This window comes from Prionailurus bengalensis, chromosome B1 (assembly GCF_016509475.1).
Source record: "Prionailurus bengalensis isolate Pbe53 chromosome B1, Fcat_Pben_1.1_paternal_pri, whole genome shotgun sequence".
Taxonomy (NCBI): Eukaryota; Metazoa; Chordata; class Mammalia; order Carnivora; family Felidae; genus Prionailurus; species Prionailurus bengalensis.
Genome location: NC_057344.1, coordinates 188,484,618 through 188,500,792, shown reverse-complemented (window position 1 = coordinate 188,500,792; position 16,175 = coordinate 188,484,618). Strand labels below are relative to the sequence as shown.

General features: G+C 40.9%; 1 protein-coding gene across 1 annotated transcript in view; it reads right to left on the bottom strand.

Moving 5' to 3' along the window:
• ADGRA3 (adhesion G protein-coupled receptor A3) overlaps positions 1-16,175 on the bottom strand; it is a 136,309-nt gene that overhangs the window by 89,922 nt on the left and 30,212 nt on the right. The window contains exon 2 of the mRNA XM_043572874.1: positions 9,904-9,975. Coding sequence (XP_043428809.1) covers positions 9,904-9,975 — 72 coding nt within the window. The remainder of the gene's footprint in view (positions 1-9,903; positions 9,976-16,175) is intronic.

Here is a 16,175-nt window from a genome sequence, read left to right as displayed (position 1 = left end):
GACAGAGTGTAAGCCAGGGAGGGGTAGAGAGAGGGGGAGACAGAATCCAAAGCAGGCTCCAGGCTCCGAGCTGTCAGCACAGAGCCCAATGCAGGGCTCGAACTCACAAGCCGTGAGATCATGACCTGAGCTGAAGTCAGATGCTTAACCGACTGAGCCACCCACTGGCCCCAAAGTCCGCCATTCTTGATACGTCGCTGACACTGGCCTCCCACACTCTCCATGCTGTTTAATATGGGGTGACAGACACTGACCAGAAACTCTCAGTAACGCTTCTCTGGAAATGCAGTCTGTGAATTCTGGGAGCAGCATGCTCTCCAGCAAATCCTGTTCTGCCTTTCTTGGGTCTTAATTCCCATTGTAACACATCAGGTACTCTTCTGGAGGAACAGTTTCAATTCTACCCTCCTCCCCAAATCAGAGCCAGGTTTTTCTAACTAAAACTGAACCACCAGCACCACTCCAGTAATCCGCAATCCTTTTTATTTTTTTTTAAATCTATTCATTTGAGAGAGACAGAGTGCAAGCAGGAGAGGGGCAGAGAGGGAGGGAGACACACAATCCAAAGCAGGCTCTGAGCACTGAGCTGTCAGCACAGAGTATAATGCAGGGCTCGAACTCCTGAACTGTGAGATCATGACCTGAGCCGAAGCTGGATGCTTAACTGACTGAGCCACCCAGGCACCCCTGCAATCCCTTTTTAAAAAATAACTATTACACATAAAATCTATGCTTGGATTACCATTACTAAGTAAGAGTATTTCATTAATCAGAGCTCAGACGTTATATTCCACAAGAAAACTGCTTTGCCAAAGCAGGCAGCTGACCTTTTTGGTTTTTTGCACCATAGCCTCGAAGATATTTTTTTTGTAAATAAAGTAACCCAAAGTATCTGAAAAGGCCAGGTAGCTTCACAAAATGTAATTGGATGATAATAAAAGTTTCAAAAGATATTCAGGTCAATTCACGAATCCTACCCTTTTCTGGAACTTCCAGCCAGCTTTTCGGTCCTCTAAACTAGGAGTGAAAAAGAGGTCTTTGGTGCAACGATTTCCACAGAAAATCAGGGAGAGAATAAGTTCCAACTACAAACGCCATGCCCCCAGCATCCCTTATCCCCAAATTCCTGCCCAGGGCAGACGGATACTAAGGCAGATTGTGACAGCAGGGTCCAGACCTGTACCTCCCCCCACATGCCTCTCTGCCCTGTGGGCTCTCTCCTGGCTAGCTCCTAAGGGCCACTCCAGGGAAGTCAGAAGTGAAGGGTGTGACTGGCCCGAGAAGAGCTCCTGCCCCATGAGAGAGGCGAGTGGGAGAATCCTCTGCCTCCAGGGGGATGAGGGTAATGTGTGCCCGTGCAGCTCCCAGCGGTCCAGGTCCAGGCTCAGTTCCCTGCAACAAAGCTGCTCACAAAGGCACCAGGCGTTGGCTTCCTCCCTTCCCTCCCTACTTTGTGAGCTTTCTGGGACCACCTCTCAAATAAACCACCTGAACTCAAACTTCATCTCAGGACCAGCTTCTGAGGAAACTCAGGTTAAGATACTGGCCCAATGGGAGCACCAGGGAGGCTGAGTCAGTTAAGTGTCTGACTTGATCTCAGCTCAGGTTATGATCTCATGGTTTGTGGGTTCGAGCCCCCCCATCGGGCTCTGTACTGATGACACAGAGCCTGCTTGGGATCTGTCTCTCCCTCTCCCTCACTGCTCCTCCCCAGCTTGTGCTCTTTCTCTCTCTTCTCTCTCTGAAAATAAATTAATTGACTAAAAAAAAAAAAAAAAAAAAGATACTGGCCCAGTAATGTGAAACCCACCAGCACTCAGCCAAGTGTTAACATCAGTGCAGAAACCTAAGGAGACACTCTACCCATCTGCTCCATTTTGAGGGCACACAGCAGAAAAGGAAAGGCTTAGTCATTCAAAAATTCAAAAACTTAAGTTAAAAGAAAAAAATAAAATTCATTCCTAAGGAAAAAGGAATTCAAAAACTTTGGAGTAGATGGAGGTGAGAAAGGAGAGCTAGCATGAAAGGTTCCAGAATTTAACAATGAGAACTCAAACTATGACTGCTATCAATCATTTAATGTTTTAGTCACTGTGCTAAACATTTTTTTGGTTTTTGGTTTTTTGGGTTTTTTTTTTTAGTTTTGGTTTTTTGGGGTGTTTTGTTTTGTTTTGTTTTGGCCGCCTTCTTCCTTGCTCTTCTCACAGACCTACTTCTTTCCCACACCATATAGGACGGACAGTGCCCCAGAGCCCCCAATACCACCCTTCCAGGTATGGCACTTGATCAACCTCCATCCAGATTCTTCAAACACTGTGGTCTCAGTAAATGGTATGATTACATGACCCTGGTCCAACTAAACCTAGGGCCTGGGGTAGGGAGGAAGAGACAGACGGGGACAGGGAATGGCTATTTCCAGTGGTTTGATTAGAGGTCAAGAGGTAACCTTAGAGCCCTCTTGCTTCTATGATATAAGAGCCTGGCTAGGGGGAGCCTGGCTGACTCAGTCAACAGAGCACCCAACTCTTGATCTCAGTGTCATAAGTTCAAGCCCCATTTGGGCATTGAGACTATTTAAAAAAAAAAAGGAAATAAGAGCCTGTCTAATGAAGCCAAAAGATAGGAAAAAAGAATTAATGCTGAGCCCCTAGATCCAGTTAAGCCTGAAGTCCAGCTCTAACTCTCTGGGCTCCTCAGTTACACAAGTCACTAATTTCAGCAAGTTGTTGTCTGTCACCTGTCATCCCATTAAGAATTCACAACCATTTCTAGGACACACGACTGTTGCTACAGATGAAGACACTCATATGCAAAAAAGATGATGAAATCAGGCCAAGTTCTTGGTGTTAATAAGTGGCCAAGCCAGAATTGAGGATTTAAACCCATCTTTCTCATTGATACAGTGGAGATTTTCTGAAGGAACTGAGTTAATTTACACCTAGAGCAAGAGGGAGACATATAAAGCAAACATGCCAAGAAGTTGATAATGGTTAAATCAAGGTGCTGGACATAATGTTCCTTCAAATTCTGTGTTTGATAAATTTTATAATACGAAAAAAAGTTATCAGATGTGCTATCGTCCAGCCTTCCAATGACGCACAGAGCCATGCACCTCTCTCTCCTCCTCTCCATTGTGACCCCCACACAGTTCCGGCTGGTGCCCTGGTTTCTCTCATCCACTCTCCATTTAAAGTGATCTTCCTAAGCATAAACCTGAATGTGTCTCTGTGCTGGAGAAAACATCTGAAAGCTCTATTTCCCTCAGAATGAAGTCCAAACTCTTTAACTTCCAAGGTCCTCCATGGCCCTGGCCCTCTTTCTTTCCTACCCTAACTCTGACTTCCCATGCTGTCCCAGACCTTGCTTTCACCCTCATCTGGCCTCTCTCTCTTCATATTACTAGTCATATTTCAAGATGTTTCTATGAAGAGTCCTATTTCTCTCACCTCTAGACCTTGGCAGGTGGTTGCTCTGTCACTGATACACATCTCAATAGCCCCCAACATCTACCCTTACCTCCATCCTGGTTTTCTTGCATAACTCCTACTCATTCTTTACACCTTGAACAGCATTCCTGTTCCAGAGATAAAAAAATATCTCTGAACAACAGTGCCCTTTACTTGCCCTGATGTGGCCCTCAGGTCTCTCTACCGATTGCTTAAACCACCTTCACTGAGAGACCAGAAGTTCCACAAGGGCAGAGTCCATGTCTGTCTATTCGGTGAGAGGGACAGACACACAATATAGAGTATAGATGGAATTGATATGGTCTGAATGTTTGTGTCCTCCAAAAATTCATATTGAAATCCTAACTCCCAAAGTGATGGAATTAGGAAGTGTGGCCTCTGAGAGGTGATTAGGTCATGAGGGCACAGACCTAATGAATGAGATTGATGCCCTTATAAAAGAGACCCCAGAGAGCTTCCTCCTCCCGTTCCACCAAGTGAGGTGACAGTCAACCAAGAAGCTGTCTCACTAAACAATAAATCTGCAGGCACCTTGATCTTGCACCTCCCGGCCAGCCTCCAAAACTAAATGTTTGTTGAAAAATAAATCTGTGTTGTTTGCAAGCTACCCAGTTTGTGGTATTTTGTGATAGCAGCCAAAATGGACAAAGACAGATGATAAATGGATAAGAAAAAAATTTTTTTAAAAAGCAAACCATAGCTGAGAGATAGAATTCCATTAGCTGACCTTCACTATAAAAATCTTTTTGGTAAATTACAGTTAGCTACAGAATCATTATGATATTCATAAACTCAGGCAACAGAGAGACGGCTGCATCGCATTCATAACCACTTACATTTCTTAATACAGACAGAGGGTCATGATGCCTGCAATTGACCTTCAAGTAATTCAGCAAACATGTCTATGTGTACACATGTTCCAGTATAAAGAAAAAAAAAAAAATGACAGCAAATCATTACTTCTTGCATGCAGGTTAAGTGACTTGGTGATATGGGAGATTACTACATGATTCTTTAAATTTTTCTGTATGATTATAAATTTTCATTATAAAAATCATTTTTTATCCCCAGAAAATACAATTAATCATTAGGCCCAACTTTTTAGTCCCTATCTCCCCCTAGCCCAACTGTCCACAATCCTACACCTCAAAGAGAAACAATATTTCGGGAGAAAATTCAATCGGCATGTTTTTGTGTTTTTTTAAGTGTTTATTTATTTTGAAAGAGAGAGAGAAAGAGAGAGCACTTGTGCAGGATAGGGGCAGAGAGAAAGGGAGAGAGAGAATTCCAAGCAGGCTTTGCACTGTCAGCACAGACCCCCAACACAGGGCTCGAACCCACAAATAGTGAGATCAAGACCTGGGCCAGAATCAAGAGTCAAACACTTAACACACTGAGCCACCCAAGCGCCCCCCAATTGGAGCTAAAAAGCTCTGCAAACAAATATATGTCAGTTTCATTTTTTAAAAACATAGGTTTCCCTTTTCATATTTTAAACCGCATCTACAACAAGTACTGATTTAGCTACCGCAGTACATAAATTTGTGGTCAATGATGTACTACATGTGTTTCTACATTATACCTCTCATGAATAACGGAGTACTGTAATATGATTTAAAGATACACTTTTCCTTTAATAATAAACACGCCTTGACATATTATATAATACTTACTAATAGTCGTATTAATCAGGCATTGCCAAACAATATTTATAGTCAGATTCCCTCGTTTAACATCTCTCCTCTTTCTTAGCAAACACAGCTTCCCTAGGGAACAGGAGTCTAACTTTAGGGTCTATAGCTAAATCCAAATATGTTGGGTCATTAAAAAATAAATGAAAAAGTGCACAAGAATTGCTTTGACAAAATCAAAGGAGTATTTTAACAGTGCTTGGAAAAAGAACACACTCCTTTAGGAAAGAATGCCAAGCGTATCAGAAAAGATGCTTTTTAACTGAAGTATCTGAAATTTCTACTCAAAAAGGCCTCAGCAATAAAGGAAATTCTCTGGCATTAAGGGAAATCAAGACACAGGACAGGCTAAGTGGTCAGTTCCAACCATCTCTGGAGTCTGCCCTTCTCAGAATGTCAACTTGGCCTTCGGGCTGACCCTCAACCATGATAGGATATCCCAAGGTCCACAAATTATCTCCAAGCACAAAGTCATGAAAAAGAGTGAATTATTTCCTCCTGTAATTCCTTAGGAGCCATACCTCTTTCTCACAGCTAAATACCCCTCATCACTCTTACTGGCTCAGGCTAGCTCTAGCAATAGCTACAAAGAGATGCCATCATGACCTGGACCCATCTTTTGGGTGGAATGGAAAGTGGGGAATTAAACACATTCCCTGGTATGCAATTTTAGTGTCAGTAATTAGACTATAGAGGAGTGTCACTAAATAGTGGCAAATAAGAAGAATCACAATACTCTAAAATGAATATGTGTACCCAAGCCAGTTTTAATATATCAGAAAGAGAGAGAGAGAGAGAGAGAGAGAGAGAGAGAGAGAGAATTAATCCTCTTAAGAAGCTATTCTTCAAACAGGGGCGCCTGGGTGGCTCAGTTGGTTAAGTGTCCAACTTTGCCTGAGGTCACGATCTCACAGGGTTCGAGCCCCACATCAGGCTCTGTGCTGACAGCTGGGAGCCGGGAGCCTGGAGCCTGCTTCGGATTCTGTGTCTCCCTCTCTCTCTCTCTCTCTGCCCCTCCCCTACTCACCCTCTGTCTCTCTCTGTCTCTCTCTCAAAAATAAACAAACAAGGGGCGCCTGGGTGGCTCAGTCAGTTAAGCGTCTGACTTCGGCTCAGGTCATGATCTCGCGGTCCGTGAGTTCGAGCCCCGTGTCGGGCTCTGGGCTGACAGCTCAGAGCCTGGAGCCTGTTTCAGATTCTGTGTCTCCCTCCCTCCCTCTCTCTCTCTCTCTCTCTCTCTCTCTCTCTCTCTCTCTGCCCCTCCCCTACTAATGCTCTGTCTCTCTCTGTCTCAAAAATAAATGGTAAAAAAAATTTTTTAAATAAATAAATAAAATAAACATTAAAAAAAAAAAAGCTATGCTTCGAAAGAACTGCCAGGGACAGCTTGGCCTGTAGGTTTCCTCAACCTCTGGGGCATATCTGCCAGTCAATTCAACCCAGCCAGCCCTTAATGAGAAGGAAGCCAATACAAGGGGCACTGGTGAGGAGATCTCCCCTGGGGCACAGCAGAGAGCATCACCCCTTCTGAGAGGGGAGGTGGTCAGGTGGTTACCCACCATCCACTCTCGGTCACTGGTTGAGGGTCCCTGGGGCAGTGGCTTTCCTTCCAGTGCTGGCGCACAAAAGGCTCTCAGGTTCACAGGGGGAAGACACAAGGAGAGATGCACCAGGGATGACCAGTGAAGGAATAAAATCAGCTACACTGTATTTTCGAGTAACTCTGAAAATTTTGAAAATGATGTCATTCATAAAGACCTTAAGTCACTTACGTGGCTAGCTATGTCTTAGGCTGAGTTCCCCAGAAGTAGCCCAGATCCTTCTACCTTCTTTTAGAACAACCCATCCCTGTGTTCAGCAAGGGCCATTCTGCTGTCCCCTGGGAAACTCTAACAGAATGACCTAGCCCATGTGCCTCAATGGCTGTGTGACCAGTTCTGCTCCTAGATCACACTGGGTCCTGGGAAATTTGGGGGTTTGCTTCCTCTCCAGGAAAGAGGACTCAGAGGCTCTTTGCCCTTAGATTCAGAACCATCCATTTGTTTTATATGGTCATTTTCCCTGTCCTTCCCCTAAACCTGGTAGGGGTGGGGAAGCAAAGACAGAGACCCTTCTTCAGGACCCGCCAGCATAAACACTCTTTCTACATTCCCTCTAACTCTCCACTGAGCCCACAGAATGTGTATCTAGGAAAGGAGGAAATTTCTCTTATGTTATCTTTTCCCAAATCTCTTTTCTATACTGGACTAGGACTTCTGAAACTCAACAGCCAAACACTGAATCCTTTTTTCTGTTTTGTCATTCCTTCCAAGGCAGAGTAATTAGCAAACAGGCAGGGAAAACACACATAAGTAAACTTACAAAAATGCTACATCATTGTCACAGGATGAATCGTGTCCTCCAAAATTCCTATGCTGAAGTCGTAACCCCTCTTATCTCAAAATGGGACTTGGGATTTGGAGATGGGTTCTTTAAAAAGGTCATCAACAGGGGCGCCTGGGTGGCGCAGTCGGTTAAGCGTCCGACTTCAGCCAGGTCACGATCTCGCGGTCCGGGAGTTCGAGCCCCGCGTCAGGCTCTGGGCTGATGGCTCGGAGCCTGGAGCCTGTTTCCGATTCTGTGTCTCCCTCTCTCTCTGCCCCTCCCCTGTTCATGCTCTGTCTCTCTCTGTCCCAAAAATAAATAAAACGTTGAAAAAAAATTAAAAAAAAAAAAAAAAGGTCATCGACTTAAAATGAGGTCACTGGCATAGGCCCTAATCCAATATGACTAGTGTCCTCGTAAGAAGAGGAAATGTGGACACACACAAAGAGGAAAGACCATGGGAAGACACAGGGAGAACACAGCCATCTACAAGCCAACAAGAGAGGCCTGGAACAGATCCTTCCCTTAAGGCCCTAGGAGAAATCAACCCTGCCAGCACCTTGATCTTGAACTTCTAGCCTCCAGATCTGGGAAGAAATAAATTTCTGTTGTTTAAGCCACCTAGTCTACAGCATTTTGTTATGGCAGCCCAAAGACAACCACTGCATTCACACAGCTTGTGTGTGAGGCACCGAGAGCCCAAGACAAAGTCCCAAAGTCTCTGCAGAGTCTGAGAAGAGAAGCTACCTAGATACTTCACAGACAGCATGAGGAGAACCCAAAGCAAACCAGAGTCCATGAGGAGAATCTTACAGTGAAGAAAACCACAGAAGAATACAAGGTAGAGTTGACAGACATAAAGGAAGGGCAAGATATTGTTTGGATTCCATCACAAGGAGGGGGCAGTGACACACAGAGACAGAGGACATTAGTTAGGTGTCCAGAGTCAGTTAGGTGACCTGGTAGAGAGGGAAAATGAGAAGAGCTCTGAAAACGGTAGAAAGCAAGAATCAAGAGATTATTCAAGGAGTTGCTATGGAAATTACAAAAACTATAGAGGTTTTAGCTTTGAAATCAGTGAATCAGGGCACCTGGGTGGCTCAGTCAGTTAAGCATCTGACTTCGGCTCAGGTCATGATCTTGCAGTTGGTAAGTTCAAGATCTAGCTCACGGCTGTCAGCCTGTCAGCACAGAGCCCGCTTCAGATCCTCTGTCTCCCTCTCTCTGCCCCTACTCCACTTGTGCTCTTCCCAAAAATAAATATTAAAAAAAAAAAAAGACACATGATGAATGAAAAGAACAGACACTTTTAAAAGGATAAATAAAAACTCTAGGTATATGCGTAAATAACACATCAGTGATCAGAACAATAAACGTCCTGTGGACGTTCGACTGTAGAAGCTACTAGGTAAAACGGTCAAGAAAGACCACACAGAAATAGAGAAAGTAAAGCAAAGAGAACTAAGAAAATAAGGAAAAGTCTATTATTCAACAGAAGTGGAGAGGTTCACGGTCCAGCTTCCTTATAGATCTATGCCTTATATTCATCTGAAAAAATGTTATCCCAGGAGTGCCTGGCAAGCTCAGTAGGTAGAACACTGGACTCTTGATCTCAGGGTCGTGAGTTCAAGACCCACGCTGGACATGAAGCGTACTCAAAAAAAAAAAAAAATGTCTTGAGATGTTATCCTAAATGTATGAGTAATAAGGGAATTTGAAACAAGAACCAGAAATATTATTCATAATACACACAAATTAAATATTCACTGTGCAAACTCCAAGGCAAAAAAAAAAAAAAAAATTAGTGCTACTTATATCTGATCATAAGCAAAACTAGACTTAATTTCTAAGCAAAACAAAATTACCACATTCAATAAAATATCAAAATTTATCCAAAAGTTACCCCCCTTGATGTATTTTTTAATTTCTACTTATTTTATAAGACATACACGTCATGAAAGAATTTCAAAATAGCATCTATGCTCCAAAAACCAGGGATCAGCAAACCATGACCTCAGCCTGCGTTGCAAATAATTTCGCCTCCACAATGATTCATGTATTTATTGTCCCTTGTTGCTTTCCCACTACGATGGCAGAAAACGAGGCACTGTGACAGAGACCATATGGCCCACAAAGCCTAAATTATTTACTATCTGGCCCTTTTTCGGCAAGTTTGCCAACATCTAATTAACGAATTGTTTTCTGACATTAAATTCTTGAAATTTTTTGAAATAAAATGTCGGGAAAACTCAAGTTTTTAGTAACAGTCTTATAATGAAAATGCACTTAGTATTATCTTTCACTCAAGTAAAGCTCATAATAAACAGCAAAAAAAAATGCAGTAAGTGAAATAACAATAAGAGATAATAAACAATACTCACAATCTTTCAAGGAGACTTAACCCAGAAAATGAGCCATTCTTCAGCTCAGATATTTTATTGTTACTCAGAATCCTAAAAATGACAGGGAAAAAACAAAAGACAAAAAAAACGTAAGTTGTGGAATATACATACACCAATAATATCAAAATAATTTAGTTCCCTATGTTTAAACCTGTGAGAAATTCTAGAAAGTCATTTATTACCCAAATAATCTTTGAGATGCCTGAAAAAAACAGGATCTTCTTTCTCTCTGAGAAACTGCCTAAAATAACTTGCGCACACGTCTTGTTGCCTCTTAAATTGTCCCCATCATTTTAAAGTAAAAAGGGAGAGAAGTGAACACAAAATAGCTCTAAAGTTCAATATGAGAAGAACAGCACATACGTTTATATAATTAAACCAATTTATGTAAGTTGAAGGCTTATTTAAAAACTAGAAACTTAATAGAAAAACGTGTAACACTCTATAAAATACTGATCTTACAAAGAAATAAAGCAACCTCTAGATATTATTTCAACGCTGAATATTATTTGTAATTTAACGGTATGCAAATGTACTGCACCTCCGTGTGTGAAAATAAGCTTTCTGCACATCCTCACGTACAGAGGGCACAGGCACCTGTATCACAGTATTCTATGTCACGTATCAGGTACAACGTTCATAAAAATACAACCTAAAAACAAGAACTTATTGCAAGAAGTCAGTCAAGCCACCCCCACAGTAGGACTTGCCCAAGAAGGCACTTGGGTGTACACGATCTTGCTTCCTCTCCAGGCATTGTAACTGTGCACCGTTGGCAGCTAAAATACCAATAAATATTTTCCATAAAGTGAAAATGCTAAAGCTACTTGATTTGGAGGAATGGGGACATCAAATAATAAAGTGAGAAAACCAAGGTAGAGACAAATTAGTTAGGTTAATGGCCCAAAGTTACACCAGCAAATGCCAGAATCAGATCACAAACCCAGAAAATCTCTACTCTACACCCCACATTCAACACACACCAACATAGGTCAAGAAAGTCACTCTTGGCCTCATGGACAAGAAAGTTCTCCATCACACACTTCACGTCACACACCTCACACACATGCCGCACTTCAGGGATGTTCTTCACAATGGGCACAAGGTTGAGCAGTGGCCCCTCCCTCCTGGAAAGAGCAACACAGCAATTCTGTGTATATACAAATAACAGAATGCCTCTGGGTCATACGATTTCAGGCATTCATTTTTATTTTATCTACTTTTATTATTCTAAATGAAGAATTTTTTTTTTTTTTTTTTTTTTTTTTTTAGGCAGGCTTTCCCCTGCATGGAGCCCAGCATGGAGACCAATGCAGGGCTTGAAATCATGACCCTGAGATCAAGACCTGAGCTGAGATTAAGAGTTGGACGCTTAACCCACTAAGCCACACAGGTGCCCCTAAAAGAAGAAGCTTTGATTATTTGTCTTAAAACAAACAAAAATAGCCATTTGACATCTGAATTTCTTTTGATGTAGGTGGAATTAAAAAAAAAAAAAAAAAAGCCCTGTTCATGCAGATTCATATTTCAGAGCCTTTTTTGGGAATGATTATTAGGAGCCTCTCAAGTCAAGGATACCCGTGTTTAAAACTCAGCTCTACTGCTTTCAAGTTACATTGATCTTGGGTAAGTCAGTCCACATCTCACACATAAAACAGGAAGAATAATATCTACTCATAAACACCAGAAGGAAATCAGAAAATGCACGACACACTCAACGAGCATTCATCAAATTTCAGATTCTGTTCCCTGCGTCTAAGTCACACATCCTCCTTCATTTTTTTGTTTCTGGTTGTTGTTTTTTTTTTTAAAGAGAGAGTGCAAGCTGAGGAGACAGGTTGTAATTTAACGGTATGCAAAGAGAAGACAGAGGGAGAGAGAGAGGGAAAGAGAGGGGGGGAGGGGGGGAGAGAGAGAGAGAGAGAGAGAGAGAGAGAGAGAGAGAGAGAATCTTAAGCAGGCTCTATGCTCAGCGTGGAGCCCAACGTGGAGCTCGATCCCATGACCCTGGGATCATGACCTGAGCTGAAATCAAGAAACGGACGTTCAACTGACTGCACCCCCCAGGCAGCCCCTTCCACCATCGTTCCAATATTTCTTGCAATCCAAGTGTATTACCATGTAACCTCTTGCTTCTCAAGGCTGTTCCTAAAGCAAAGACAAGGCATCGACCATCGGGACCCAGAAAACATGGTGGTCAAATAAACTGCCATTAAAATACAATACCATTTTCTCCAATCAAAATTCCAAGTGAGGTGGTTGGCTCGAGCAAAAGCAAACTAAGTCTTGCCCACCTTTGGCCACAAAGGTCACTGAAACCAGCTTTCTCAAGCAGCCTGGCGGTGCACCTTGCTCTCCAAAACATCACTCCTAAACATGTCACCAAATCCGACAAGGGGGATATCCATCCAGCGACCTCATGTCAACATTATGTAAGAGGAAGAGTTAAATGATGGCACATCCAAACAAAATTTCATGCATCCATTAAAAAAGAATTCTTTCAAAGGAAACTTGATAAAAAGGAAAATGCTTACACTCAGTTCAGAAGCAAACACCAAAAGTGATATCGCTGACTGAAAAGAATCTATACAGAGATCAAAAAGAAGAAAAAAAAAGACTGGGAAGAAACACATCCTAATGGATCACTACCTTAGTGATGAGGCTTCTATTAGTTTCTCTCTTATTCCCTATAATTGTAGTTTTTTTGAAACATCTAGCAGACTCTTATTTTTTAAATATTTTTTCTCCTGATGATAAACATAAGAATCTTCATAAGCAGGTATAGCTTGAAATTGCGTTAATTTTGCATAGAATTATATCTTAGAAATAAAAACCGAAGGAATACTTGAAGCTTTGAGATTAAAGACTCATGCTCATTTATTTATATTCAAGAAATGTTTACGTAGTGAGAGTTTGCAACTTAGCAGGCACTATAAATAGGCGCTAAAAGTAGACCAATGAACAATGGTGCGGAGATCCAGAGCCCGGAGTTTTAACAGAGACCTCACCAGCAATAAATGATTTAGTTCACTTCTCTAGTTAGACTTCAATTTCATCACCTTTAAGACGGAAAAAAAATCAGACCAGAGTGACCACCCAGATCCTTTTCTAGCCCCTTTTAAATTTCTGTATCCATGTTTCAATGAGCAAAACTGACGAACTTTACAGTGTCTGAGAATTTATAACCGATAAACCAAAAGTTAAAGAAACAAAGGAAAATGACACAATCTAACAGGTAACAGGCTTGGTGACATCAGTACCCTGTGTCTGAGTGAAGAATGAAACCCAAATATGGAAGTAGCTTGTGAAAAACATCCAGGGCTCTGGCTGAATTACATTCACTGCAATCCAGTATTGCTTCAGCGAAAGGACTGTCATTTTGCTCAGTCATAAAGGCTTTTAGTACAATAAATGATAGATTTTATTGAGAAGAGTAAAAAGGAAGACATTTTATCACACTTAAAAAGTTATAACTGTAACCTTAAAAATACAGTTTACAACCTCATGTTAATATATTCAGTCTATACATAACTTGATGTGTTTAAGGATTTTGTGTAAGAAAACAGGATCAGTGTGAATAAATTTACTCTGCAGACAGTTTTTATACTCAATTTTGAGACTGGGGACTGTGAAGTTAGCAAAGGCATAATATCATGTATCATTATAAACCTAAAACCCATTCTAATCAATATTTTTGCTGACATCTCTGAAACTTCAAACTTTCCAGGAGGTAACTAAATAAAAAGTATAAAACTTGACCAAGGTTATAAAGCTTATGTATACCCATTTCTGTTCTATACTAACGATATTATAACACTACCATATCTACAGACAATGCTTAGGAGCGCTATTCTGGGCTCATGCCTCTTGAATTTAACACTGCGGGAAGCCTTGGATGCCCGTTATCATTGAACACAGTAGCAAGTTAGTTCAATATACCATTTATGCTGAAACATGAAAAAAGGAGTAAGACTTAACGTAGACATGTTTAAAAAAAAAAAATCAAAAGTTTATGGAGTAGAAAAAAATAAAAATTAAGTATTACACGTTCTCAGCCACTTGCTATTCCAAGTCCCAGAATGGAATGCTATGCTATTCATAGCACCTGCACCCTGTATGGCAGAAGGCACAGAATAATTTTCCTTCTGAGAAGAACTGAAAATATATTTCAAGAGCTTTAACTATTCAGATCAAACGTCAGGAATCGAATTCTTGAAGTCAACACTGGAGGGGAAAAATATCAGAAAAACAATCAAATGGAGTTCTTGTAGTGGGTTGAACAGTGGCTCTCCAAAAGATATGTCCACCCAAAACCTAGGAACGTGACCTTAAAAAGAAAAGGATGTTTGCAGATGTAATGAAGTTCAAAGTTTTGAGATGAGATCATCCTTAATTAGTTTGGGTCCTAAATCCAATGACAAGTATCCTTAGGAAAGAAAGGGAGGGGTGCCTGGGTGGCTCAGTCGGTTAAGCGTCCAACTTCAGCTCAGGTCATGATGTCACAGCTCATGGTTCAAGCCCCGCATGGGGCTCTGTCCTGGCAGCTCAGAGCCCAGAGCCTGTTTTGGATTCTGTCTCCCTCTCTCTCTGCCCTTCTCCTACTCATGCTCTCTTTCTCTCTCAAAAATAAATAAACATTAAAAAAAAAAAAAAAAGGGAGAAGACTAAGAGAATGTCATAGTTAAAACAAAGGCAGTCTCATAAAGACAAAAAAAGGGGGGGGGGGGCAGACAGATTTACAAGTCATAATAATTAAAGATTTTAAAGAACTAAGAAAAGGAGTAAACAGGGCTACATTTTTTAAACGTTGGTACTTTTAAAATCATAAGCAAAGTTAAAAGATATACAATACTTGGGACTACCACCAAAAACAAAGGACTAATTCCTCAAACATATAAAAAGCACTTAAAAAAAAAAAAATCCCCAATAGAAAAACTAGCAAAGGCCATAAAAAGACAGTTCAAGGAAAATAAATACAAATGGATCATAATCATATGAAGGGATATACAACCACAATCATGACAGAAATGCAAATTAAAACTAAAACAAGATACCATAATTCACTTAATGAGCAAAAACAAAAATGTGACAACACACTTTATATTCAGAGGGAAACAGCCACTCAAATTTGGTATCAATCAATACAATCACACTATGCAAGGCAAAAGTTCAAATGCATATACAGTATTTGATCCATTAATTCCACTTCTGGAAATTTACCTTAAAGACATACTTGTAGTTGTGCAATATACATTTCATGTTATATGTTAAATTATGCAATTGCATATTTATAGAACAAAAGTATTCATTGCACTATATTCATAAAACTTAACGACTGGATATTTAGGTTGGTTCCAGTAATACAGGATTGGTTAGTTATCCCCAAAATGGGATACCACGCAGAGGAGGGAGAGAGAGAGCTTTTCAGGTATTCATACAGAAAGATCAAAGACATACAGAGGGCCGAAGGTATGCATTTTAAATATGTGTACTAAAATTTTCCATCCCTTGACATTTCTGATTTGCTCAAGCAATACAAACTGGTAACACAAACTGATTCTGCATTAGATTTATTATGTAGAGTAATACTTGTTATTGCTACATCTTTATCAAATACAAGAAAAACAGACAATATGGCTAGGCTAAGCTTCTGAGTCACTAACCTCAATTGGCAAATGTCCTAAAAATTTAGGAGCACCTGCAAAAAACTAAAATCAGAAATGCTAACTCCTCAAAAGTGAATTTTAGTGCTCTGCTTCATCTATCCCACTAATGAAATCCGGTTACTCCTACGTTCTTCAAAGTTCTAGTCCACAGGGTGGCCAAATCCAACCCACCACCTGTTTGGACAGCCGGGAGGCTCCAAGAATGGATTTTATATATTTTTAATGGTTGAAAGAAAATCAAAAGAATGGTATTTTTGCGACACATGAAAATCCTATGGAACATAAATTTCAATCTTTTCAAAATTTTATCGGAACACAACCAGGCCCATTTGTTCACATGTCGTCTGCGGCAGCTTTCATGCCAGGACGGCGCAGGTGAGTGGTGTCAGCAGAGACTGTGGCGGCCAGGCAAGCCTAAAATATTTACTATCTGGTCCTTTACAGAAAAAGAGAAAGTCTGTCAACCCCCGTTTTAGCACAGTCTGTCCCAGTTTATCCTTTGGTTTCCCAGCAAATGAAACATCGAGTGCTCGTTTCGAAATTAATTCTTCCCAGCAAGTTAAGAATAAGTATCTACTACACTGC